A 12546-nucleotide genomic window follows, 5' to 3' on the forward strand; every position below is an offset into this window, starting at 1 on the left:
CTTACCGGCCATGGCTTACGGGCCTAGCCGCTCCGCGGCATGTGGGATCTGCCCGGACCGGGGCACGAACCCGTGTCCCCTGCATCGGCAGGCGGACTCTCAACCACTGCGCCACCAGGGAAGCCCTGTAATAATTCTTGAAGTGATTGAAAACATGAGATTAACTAAAAGTAGAAAAATTGTTACAAAAAAAAAAGTGTATTATATAAACACAAAAATCATAATTCACATATCAATTTTTGCCCTTAAATTAAAATTTTCAATCTTGAAAATGGCCACACACCCACAAATCATGAAGAAATAATGAAAAAAGTGAAAATTTTTGTTGATCTACCAACAGGAATATGCGTAACAAAATCATAGAGCATCAGGATTAGTAGTTGTACATCTGCAGATTCCAACAGGAAAGATGAATAAACAGGCTTTTGTAAATGCTTATCACTGTTACCCAATTCTTGTTGCTATACCATTTCTTTTCAAATTTCTCTTTCAGCCTAGGAGTATCTCCTGCTCTGCAGAAAATGATTCTTGTTCAGTGAAAGAGCTTCTTAGGGTGGTAGCCCAGCCAGTGCCACTAAGTGGCTTGAAGGGCTGGTGGAGAAGGAGCTTTAGCCTTCAATACGGACATGTGGTGTTTCCTCGATTTAATGCTATGTTATGTAAAGCTGCAAAAGCAGCTTCAAGTACCACTCCACAGGTACATTGCTACTCCAAGCCCCTTTTAGATAGACAGTTTGAAGCCACCATTGACTGATAAGGTCATTTTTGAAGCACCTTTTATAATCTGCACCACTCTTTACACTGCAAGTAATGGGCTGACCACCAAACACTCAGTTGTAGCCTGGTAGATTCCACCGTCATCCCTCACTACCCTCTGCTGTAAACTGTCCATTACAATTGTCACAATTTTTTAAATGATAGACATTTAAAAATCCATTTGGAACAATGGATTTTTCCAGAGTTTGGATATTAATTATCTTCTACTCTATGCACAAATGTTTAAATGGCCTTTCTGAACACAGTAGTTAATGCCAATTGGGAATAGTCCAAGGGAATTCATGAAGATAAATGAATTTTGAGTAGGCTTATTTTGGGAGGAGGAGAAGGGCATACTTTTCCCATAAGACATACTGGCCAATACTTGACCATCAAGAGGACATTCCAGGCAAGAGAAAAGGCAGTTGAAGATGTACAGTGTAGTGGGTAATAAGAGCCCTGGAGTCAGGCACAAAGGGTAATTGAAGCCCAAGATAAGTGTAGAGATTGGAGTCAATCTTGCTGTACAAATAATTCTAATTTTTAGACTCAACTTATATTGCATGGATTTAAAGAGTTTGCAGTTATAGTCTCTGAATTATTTGGCAATTTTTAGAAATTATGAAGCATGCCATAGAGATTTCAGAAAACTAGAAATGAGCAAGAGTCAACGATTTAACAAACATTTTTGAACACTATTGTGTAATGTTATGCTAGGGTTACAATGATGTGTGAGACACCGTCCCTGCCCCCAAGGAGCTCAGAGTCTAGGTGGGAGGAGGTGGGAAGTGGAGAGCCTTTGTAGAGGAGGTAACCTTTCAGATAGGCCTTCAGTGAGAAGTCAGCTTTTGCTGGGCTAGAGATGAGAAAGAGGAAAACTAACTTTCCTTGACCACAGATTACCAATATGATGAATCTGTAAGGGACCCAGTGAGCCTGGGTTTTAGACTTTTACTCTATAAAAGAAAGTCATTTATTCTCAACTCTGCAAAAAAAGAAAACATTTGGAAGATGACAGGTTAATATTTTTGATACAAATCCTAAAAAAGAATCTGAAAAATGATTGTTAAATGATTCACTTTAAACTAATTTCATTCACTTTTCTGATAGGGTTATAAAAATTCATAGGTCAAGTGAATCAAGTTATTTAATAAAGTCTCTCAAAATATCCTTGGGAGATATAAAGAGAAATTGAGAGTATATGAAAGTACTTGGATTGAAGCCAATTAGAAAATACCCATAATTATTACCTAGTGGAGAAGAAAGTACGGGTGTCTTCATGGAATACTATTGTTCTGCCCTACTCCATGTCTTACAAAATTGTTTGGGTGAGGAGATACAGGATAGTTTCATTCGTTGACAGCGCAAAATTGCAAAACAGTCAAAATTCAGAATTATCTCAACAGATAGTAATGTTGGGATAAAAACTAATCAAATGCAGTCATCAAATAAACAAGTGTGTGTGTTTCCCAAAGAAATTCCATAGCATGGGTAAAAGGCTGGAGCAAATATGGTTTATCACTTCGTGTGCTATTTATTGGCAACGCTAGATTTGGATTGCTCAGATTCCAGTTTCCTCTGCTGTGGTTAGGCTACATTTGAAAGCATAAATTCAGTTCAGAGTGTCAGATTGCCATACTTTAAAAATAGTTTGATAAACAGTTGTATCAGATACAGTTGTAGGAACCGGAGATATTAGTCTTAGGGAGCATGCTAGTTTAATTCAGGGATTTAGGTGGGATTGATGTAATCAAATATGTGTTTTTGAAGTATTACTCTGTCTGCAAGGTGGAGAACAGTTGGAGGAGCCAAGAATAAATATGGGAAGACTAGTAAGGAAAGAATGTAGGAGCCCAGGTGAGAGGTAAAAGATATTTGGAGATGGAGCAAAGCTGACAGAGGTACATGCAATAGGGCGGATTGGATATCCATCCGTGGGACACAGAATGAGGGAAAGTGATGAGGTTGTTTGGGGTAACATTAAGTTCAAGATGCTGGCAGGGCATTTTAGTGACAGTTTTCAGTCCAGCTCTTGGACATTCTACTCTGGGGTACAGAGAAATTGTGATTGAAATAAGGACATGGGAGGCATCTGAACAGAGTGAACATCAACAGTGAGACATTCTTATGACCTTTTACAGTTCATGGACCACTTCAACATTTCAATCGGTAATTAGTACAACTCTTTGCAGCAAAGCAAGTCTTATTATGGCATTTCAAAGGCATGAAAAACCAAAATTACTTTACGTAAATTTGCTTAAGATTTCAACACTAGTAACTGATGGAACCAGGGCTTGAAGAAACCAGGTCATCCGACACCCAATTCTAAAATTTTGGTTGTGTGATTTTTAACTACACTGCAGTACCAATCCAATGAGAATCAGAGCTATGGAAGAGTTCCCCAAGAGGAAGAAATATGATGACCATAGCTTGGGACATGCCTATTTTAGGGACTGGAGAGAAAAGGGTCCAATAAAGGAAAAGGAGACAGAGCAAGCAGTTAGAGCGAGTGGTTTTTTTTTTGTTGTTGTTGTTGTTTTTAATTTTTTACTCAGTTCTTTCTTTCTTTCTTTATGTTTGGCTGTGTTTGGGTCTTGTTTCTGTGCGAGGGCTTTCTCTAGTTGCAGCAAGCGGGGGCCACTCTTCATCGCGGTGCGTGGGACTCTCACTATCGCGGCCTCTCTTGTGGCGGAGCACAAGCTCCAGACGTGCAGGCTCAGTAGCTGTGGCTTACGGGCCTAGTTGCTCCGCGGCATGTGGGATCTTCCCAGACCAGGGCTCGAACCCGTGTCCCCTGCATTGGCAGGCAGATTCTCAACCACTGCGCCACCAGGGAAGACTGTGTGTTTGACTCTAGAAACCTAGGAATAGAAGGAGCGTGGAGAGAGTGTTTGACTCTAGAAACCTAGGAATAGAAGGAGCGTGGAGAGCTTCCATAATGAGGGAATGGTTAACATTCGTAGGTTTTACCTGAAAGATCAGGATGCTCAGTGCTGAAAACAGATCACTTTCTTTCCTGCACATTTACCTTTTTCTCATTGTTCACTCTCATTTCACACATTTTGTCATTAGCTCCTGAACCAGATTATAAATGCCTTGAGGGCAAGGTCCAGGCCTTCTTTTCCTTCTTGTCTCTGTACTGCCTAATACGGGGCTATATACTCAGAATGATACGAAATGTGAAAGCTCTCTGCATGCAGATGATTAATCATCACTAGAATTTTTCCAAAGGCACTGTCTCTAGTGCCAAGAGCACATTTGTTTAAAATGTGCCCTTAAATTTGAATGAAATCTGCCTAAATGGTGCCGTCTGTTCTTAGGCAGTTTCAAAAATGTTTAAATACAATTTTACCTTTAAAAGGACAAACGTAGGGGCATGCCTATGAGACATAAAGATGTCCTTAAATAAACACAGAGCAGACACTGGCATATTCAATCACACTTAAACAGCTATACATAAAGAATGTTTTCTGAGGTTTAAGAAATTTTTCGCTAAGAGTACACCAACTACTACTTCATGCAGAAAATATTTATGAGAAGTTACAAAATTGTAGGCATGGACTCCTACACATATTACTGCATTTTAATTACAAACTACAGAAATACAATTTAATTTGATGTACCCTTGGGTTCACTCTTCCACTATTTGTAATGGTCCACATTTTACTGTGATTTCAGTGCATCAATTTGGAAGCTGAAGACAGCTGTTGGGGATAGTCTCTACGTTAGTCATTTATATCGATTGTCATTTGACTTTTGTTACAGTGCTGTACGATTCATTGTTGTGCAAATATAACAGTGAAATGAAACCCACGTTTAAGTTCTGCAAATAACTTACAGTCACTTCCAAAACACCTCAACTTAGGTTCTAAATTTGAGTTTGCGGTTTTAGATGTATGGTTATTTGCTGATCCACTTTAGCATGCAAAATCACACACTGGCTAGGTTTAGGTATAGTTATTGTGGCAACGAGTAATGGGTCAAATTTTCAGCCTATGTAACTCCCTAGCTACATCATCATCACGAAAACTATGCCAGTATTTTGACATCTCTGTATTTTGCTAGTTGGTGTAAATCAGTGATCGTGTATATCAAGAATTTATATTTACAGAAAGAATTTCTGGTTGAAATAGCATCTAAATATATTACCCTATCTGAATACATGTATATCTGTATGGAAAGTCTTTCGTTAAATCCTGTTTTGCAAAGGTGGAGATCTGAACGTGTTTACTCACATGAGCATTCTTTTGGAATATTTTTAGATAATTTTTATTTTAGATATTTTTAGATATCTGATATCTACTTACTTCTGAGAATTTTTAAATAAAAATAATAGGATATTTCAGATAAAGTTGAAGTCTCCTTGTTGGCCTTCCACTTCCATCCCTCCCAAAGGCAACAACTATCATTAATTTGCTATATCCTCCAGTCCATTTTTTACGCTTTTAATGACCTAAGTTATAGCACCATGAACTAATATTTTTAGATAATATTGTCTTCTTAATTATCTAAGTTCTATCATAGTATTTATATTATTCTTTAACTTGCCATTTTTCCTCAGCATTCTATTTTAGAAATCTATGTCAATCTATACAGAAGTTTAATTTTCTGTAATTTGAATTATCCCAGTTTATTCATCTTTCCCACCACAGATGTCCATTTAGGCTGTACATCTTGCACCAACTTTTTGCTACCCCAAGCAGTATTGCAGTGAATGTCCATCCATCTCTCTGCCTCTGTCTCTGTCTCTCCCAGGTAATGTACCTGGCCCAGGTTTCTCTCTAGGAAATATACCTAGTAGTCAGGCTGTTGCTGGCTTGTGAGCCGTAGGGAATTCTCTCAAAAAAGATTCTTGATTTACATTCCTACCAGCAGTGTATAAACGTTCCTGCTTCCTTATATCCTTACAAACACTTGTTTTGTTAGAGTTTATTTTTTTTAATTTGCCCGTCTAGTAGAGGTGAATGAAGTAGTTTGTTGTTGGGTTTTAATTACTTGTCTTGACTATTTGTAAGCTTGAGCAATTTTTTCAAAGACTTGTTGACCATTTTCATGTTTCCTCTTTATGGGATGCCTGTTCATATCCTTTGCTCATTTTTTCTGTGTTGTTTTTCTTATTGATTTGTGGGGGTTCTTTATTTCAAATATTAATCTTTTGTCAGCCATATATATTGCCAATATCATCGCCCAGTCTTTTAACTTTACCGTAGATCTCATCACACAGAAGTTCTTTAATTTTGGATTATTTGGTCAAGTATTTCAAATCCATTCAGTTTTGTGTTTTGTGTCTTATCATAGATTATCTATTACTACCTTGGGTTGATTACAATATGCTTCTATATTTTATTAATGTTAAGGTTGTGTTCTTTTACACATAAGTCTATAATACATTCTGGAATTTATTTGTGTGTATAGTGTGAGAGAGCAACCTAAATTTACTTTTTCAAGGTGGTTAGACCATTACTCCAACATCATTTGTTAATAAGTCCATCCTTTCTCTACTGTGGTGTGATGTCACCCATACCTCATACAGAGTTCCTTAAATGAGCACAGCATGTTTCACTGATCTAATTCTCTATCTGTTCCTGCACCAGTCCCACAGTTTTAATTACTATGGTGTTATGATTATTCCTTGATATATAGCAAGACAAGACCCCTTTCCTTATTATTCTTTCACTGAATTGTTTTTGATTATTTTGCCAATATTTGCTCTTTCATCTGGTTTTTAGAATTAATTTGTTTTGTTCTGCAAACAAAACCAGTGGCATTTGTATTTCAATTGCATTGAATATATAGATTAATATAGAGAGATTAATATAGAGATTAATTTTGAATTTTCCCATCTATGAAATGGTATATTAACATCTGGTACACCATTTATTCAGATTTTCATTTTCTCTGCAAATTACACATCTTTTATAAGATTAATCTCTTAGTGTCTCATCATCTTTGTTGCTATTACCAATAAAATATTTCCTGATTAATTGTTGCTGGATTATTAGAACTTTATTGATTTTTCATATTGGTCTTGCATCCAGCAACCCTGCTAATCTTTTTAGCCCTTAACAGTTTATTTGTAGACATTCTTGCATTTTCTTTGTAAACCACAATATTTTCGGTATATAATGACACTTTAATTTCTTCTTTTCCTGTCACTATGCCACATATATTTTTCTTGTTTATTACCTTGACTGGAAGCCCCAGTTCAGTGTTGGGTAGTAGCGGTGATGTTGGGTATCCTTGTCTGTGGATTGTGTTTACAATTCTGTAATGCATTCTCTTTATGAACCCATTCTCAGCTCTTTTACCATGAAATTCACATTGAACATTTTCAATATGGCTAGCCAAAGTTAAGGTATGCATTGTGGTCATGTAATGAAATAACATTATACTACTGGTTAAGAGGTCCCAAACTTTACCTCATTCACACTCTTTTTTCACTTTCTGAATGAACCCGGCCACATCTGTTATCAGTCATTCAGGAGAAAATAATTCATGTTAAGGATCTCAGCTACAAGTGTTTTTACTCCATTTGAAAGTGTTCACTTCCTGGGAAATGAAGTCTTTTCACTGGAAATATAAATTTAAATCTGTTGATATTCCACAGAAATTCTCATTGTTCGCATTACTTCTTTTTTTTAACGTTTTTATTGCAGTATAATTGCTTTACGATGGTGTGTTAGTTTCTGCTTTATAACAAAGTGAATCAGTTATGCATATACATATATCCCCATATCTCTTCCCTCTTGTGTCTCCCTCCCTCCCACCTCCCTATCCCACCCTTCTAGCTGATCACAAAGCACCGAGCTGATCTCCCTGTGCTATGGGACTGCTGCGCACTAGCTATCTATTTTACATTTGGTAGTGTATATATGTCCATATATATACTACCACTCTCTCACTTTGTCCCAGCTTACCCTTCCTTCCCCCTCCCCGTGTCCTCAAGTCCATTCTCTAGTAGGTCTGCGTCTTTATTCCCGTCTTGCCCCTAGGTTCTTCATGACCTTTTTTTTTTTTTTAGATTCCATATGCATGTGTTAGCATACGGTATTTGTTTTTTTCTTTCTGACTTACTTCACAATGTATGACAGACTCTAGGTCCATCCACCTCACTACAAATAACTCAAATTCGTTTCTTTTTATGGCTGAATAATATTCCATTGTATATATGTGCCACCTCTTCTTTATCCATTCATCTGTCGATGGACACTTAGGTTGCTTCCATGTCCTGGCTATTGTAAATAGAGCTGCAGTGAACATTGTGGTACATGACTCTTTTTGAATTATGGTTTTTCTCAGGGTATATGCCCAGTAGTGGGATTGCTGGGTCGTATGGTGGTTGTATTTTTAGTTTTTTAAGGAACCTCCATACTGTTCCCCATAGTGGCTTTATCAATTTACATTCCCACCAACAGTGTATGAGGGTTCCCTTTTCTCCACACCCTCTCCAGCATTTATTGTTTGTAGATTTTTTGATGATGGCCATTCTGACGGGTGTGAGGTGACACCTCATGGTAGTTTTGATTTGCATTTCTCTAATGATTACTGATATTGAGCATTCTTTCATATGTTTGTTGGCAATCTGTATATCTTCTGTGGAGAAATGTCTATTTAGGTCTTCTGCCCATTTTTGGATTGGGTTGTTTGGTTTTTTGATATTGAGCTGCATGAGCTGCTTGTAAATTTTGGAGATTAATCCTTTGTCAATTGCTTCATTTGCAAATATTTTCTCCCATTCTGAGGGTTGTCTTTTCTTCTTGTTTATGGTTTCCTTTGCTGTGCAAAAGCTTTTAAGTTTCATTAGGTCCCATTTGTATATTTATGTTTTCATTTCCATTTCTCTAGGAGGTGGGTCAAAAAGGATCTTGCTGTGATTTATGTCATAGAGTGTTCTGCCTATGGTTTCCGCTAAGAGTTTTATAGTTTCTGGCCTTACATTTAGGTCTTTAATCCATTTTGAGTTTATTTTTGTGTATGGTGTTAGGGAGTGTTCTAATTTCATTCTTTTACATGTAGCTGTCCAGTTTTCCCAGCACCACTTATTGAAGAGGCTGTCTTTTCTCAATTGCATATTCTTGCCTCCTTTATCAAAGATAAGGTGACAGTATGTGTGTGGGTTTATCTCTGGGCTTTCTATCCTGTTTCATTGATCTATATTTCTATTTTTGTGCCAGTACCATACTATCTTGATTACTGTAGCTTTGTAGTATAGTCTGAAGTCCAGGAGCCTGATTCCTCCAGCTCTGTTTTGCTTTCTCAAGATTGCTTTGGCTATTCGGGGTCTTTTGTGTTTCCATACAAATTGTGAAATTTTTTGTTCTAGTTCTGTGGAAAATGCCAGTAGTAGTTTGATAGGGATTACATTGAATCTGTAGAGTGCTTTGGGTAATATAGTCATTTTCACAATGTTGATTTTTCCAATCCAAGAACATGGTATATCTCTCCATCTATTTGTATTATCTTTAATTTCTTTCATCAGTGTCTTATAGTTTTCTGCATACAGGTCTTTTGTCTCCTTAGGTAGGTTTATTCCTAGGTCTTTTATTCTTTTTGTTGCAGTGGTAAATGGGAGTGTTTTCTTGATTTCATTTTCAGATTTTTCATCATTAGTGTATAGGAATGCAAGAGATTTCTGTGCATTGATTTTGTATCCTGCAAGTTTACCAGATTTATTGCTTAGCTCTAGTAGTTTTCTGGTAGCATCTTTAGGATTCTCTATGTATAGTATCATTTCATCTGCAAACAGTGACAGCTTTACTTCTTCTTTTCCAATTTGGATTCCTTTTATATCTTTTTCTTCTCTGATTGCTGTGGCTAAAACTTCCCAAACTGTGTTGAATAAGAGTGGTGAGAGTGGGCACCTTGTCTTGTTCCTGATCTTAGTGGAAATGCTTTCAGTTTTTCACCATCGTGGACGATGTTGGCTGTGGGTTTCTCATATATGGCCTTTATTATGTTGAGGTAACTTCTCCCTATGCCTAGTTTCTGCAGGGCTTTTATCATAAATGGGTGTTGAATTTTGTTGAAAGCTTTCTCTGCATCTATTAAGATGATCATATGGTTTTTCTCCTTAAACTTGTTAATAGGATGTATCACATTGATTGATTTGCATATATTGAAGAATCCTTGCATTCCTGAGATAAACCCCACCTGATCATGGTGTGTGATCCTTTTAATGTGCTCTTGGATTCTGTTTGCTGGTATTGTGTTGAGGACTTTTGCATCTATGTTCATCAGTGATATTGGCCTGTAGTTTTCTTTCTTTGTGACATCTTTGTCTGGTTTTGGTATCAGGGTGATGGTGGCCTCGTAGAATGAGTTTGGGAGTGTTCCTCCCTCTGCTATATTTTGGAAGAGTTTGAGAAGGATAGGTGTTAACTCTTCTTTAAATGTTTGATAGTATTCACCTGTGAAGCCATCTGGTCCTGGGCTTTTGTTTGTTGGAAGATTTTTAATCAGTTTCAACTTCAGTGCTTGTGATTGGTCTGTTCATATTTTCTATTTCTTCCTGGTTCAGTCTTGGAAGGTGTGCTTCTCTATGAATTTTTCCGTTTCTTCCAGGTTGTCTATTTTATTGGCATATAGTTGCTTGTAGTAATCTCTCATGATCCTTTGTATTTCTGCAGTGTCAGTTGTTACTTCCCCTTTTCCATTTCTAATTTTATTGATTTGAGTCTTCTCCCTTTTTTTCTTCATAGTTTCTTCCAGGTTGTCTATTTTATTGGCATATAGTTGCTTGTAGTAATCTCTCATGATCCTTTGTATTTCTGCAGTGTCAGTTGTTACTTCCCCTTTTCCATTTCTAATTTTATTGATTTGAGTCTTCTCCCTTTTTTCTTCATAGTCTGGCTAATGGTTTATCAATTTTGTTTTACAACATTTTTATTGTAGACTCCTATGAACCAAGCTTCAACCCGTTCCCACTGCATATTCACCATTCACTTATCAAGCAAGGAACCAGGATCTGCAACTGTGCGACAGGCCAAGCTGCATTTGGTTGACCTGGCTGGTTCAGAGCGAGTTGCAAAGACTGGAGTCGGGGGCCAGCTTCTGACAGAGGCCAAGTATATCAACTTGTCACTACATTACTTAGAACAGGTAAATGGGTAGGGTGGGGTGTACCTATTTTAACCATTTTTTGACCATGTACTTCACATCACGCATTCTACTAGCATTTTTGTCTTGTTTTGTTTTGTTTCTCTTCTTTTACTGTGGCAAAGTATATATAACGTAAAATTACCATTTAACTAATTTTTACAATTCAGTGGCATTAAGTACATTCAAAATGTTGTGCAAGCATCAGCATCATCCATTTCCAGAACTTCTTATGATCCCAAACAGAAACTCTGTACCCATTAAACAGTAACTCACAATCTCTTTATACTCCCAGGCCCCCATCACCTCTATTCTACTTTCTGCCACTATGAATTTGCCTGTTCCTGATTTTCGTATAAGTAGAATTATACAATATTTGTCCTTTTGTGTCTGATTTCTTCCACTTAGCATAATTTCAAGGTCAATCGTGTTTTAACGTGTATCACAATTTTCTTCCTTTTTAAGGCTAAATAATATCTCATTGTGTGTGTGTAGATATAAATATAGATATATAGTATTTAGTATATCCATTCATCTGTTGATGAACATGACTTGTTTCCGCCTTTTGGCTATTGTGAATAATGCTGCTATAAACATTGGTATAGCTACTAGACTTCTGTATAAACCATTTCATTTAAACCTCACAACAGCTCTGCACTGTAGGTATTAGTTATTACCCACATCTTACAGTTTTTTTAACTCCGGTCTTCCACAGGCCTTCCTGAGATTACACAGCTAGTGCTGAGATAGGGATTTGAACCTCGAATTGCTTGGCTCCAAAGACTATACTTTTTTTCACTATACCTTGTATTTTTTTGTAAAATTAGTAGTGGGTGTGAATATAAGTTGGAAACGACCTCCATGGCCTATTTTTTTGGGCTGGTAGATTAGCTATGAGACCATAATGTGGAGATGACCAGTATCTTTTCCATTTGTAGTGACTTCATCTAGTTGGTGATTCTGACCCTGCAATGGTTCTCTTTGCCTTAGCTTCCCTCCCTGTCCCTACTCCAAGTTTACTACAGTCCATCCCAGTGCATGCTTAATTTTTAATTTCTGAATTTTATTCCAAAGGCAGAGAAAGCTCATCTGAATTTTGCTAAATAAATCTTACAGAGAAAATTTCTCCCATCTAAAAGGAGTGCATTGAATTAAATTATTTCTCAAGTTCCTTTCAGCTCTGTGAGTATAAATGTTGTGAGTTGAATGTTAAAGATGGCAACTAATTCTGAAAAAAAAAAGAAAGAAAGAAAGAGAAACATGATCAAAAACTGGAGTGGAGAAGTACAGAGGATATTGGCGAGGCAAAAGGGTCCGTTAATGAATGTTGGAGACTGAAAGATTTGAGAAAAAAGACTACTTTTTTAAAGCTGCATAATGAACCCTTTTGAGAATGATGTTGTCCTGACATTAAATGCTTTCTAATGGTCAAGCTGGCTGAAAAAGCAGATTGAGAGAAACCTAAGGGAACTTTCTGTGAACAAGGCACACACAATTAGGCTCTGACCAAATGAATCCCAGTAATGCAACACCCAGAGATTAAGGCCTGCATGGTGTTCAGATCACTTTAGTGTTTCTGACGATAGTCAGCATTCCTGAACTCTTTCTTGTTCACATATTACATACTATTTTTACTTAACAGATCCTTTTACTTTATAGGATATTTATGTAACATTGATATGAAAGTATAATAGA

The 12546-nt window shown here is 37.0% G+C and overlaps 1 protein-coding gene across 1 annotated transcript in view; it reads left to right on the forward strand.

Moving 5' to 3' along the window:
• Positions 1-12546, forward strand: part of KIF6 (kinesin family member 6) — a 383680-nt gene that overhangs the window by 127929 nt on the left and 243205 nt on the right. The window contains exon 7 of the mRNA XM_060021290.1: positions 10648-10854. Within this exon, the coding sequence (XP_059877273.1) occupies positions 10648-10854 (207 nt within the window). The remainder of the gene's footprint in view (positions 1-10647; positions 10855-12546) is intronic.

This window comes from Delphinus delphis, chromosome 10, assembly GCF_949987515.2.
Source record: "Delphinus delphis chromosome 10, mDelDel1.2, whole genome shotgun sequence".
NCBI classification, from domain to species: Eukaryota; Metazoa; Chordata; class Mammalia; order Artiodactyla; family Delphinidae; genus Delphinus; species Delphinus delphis.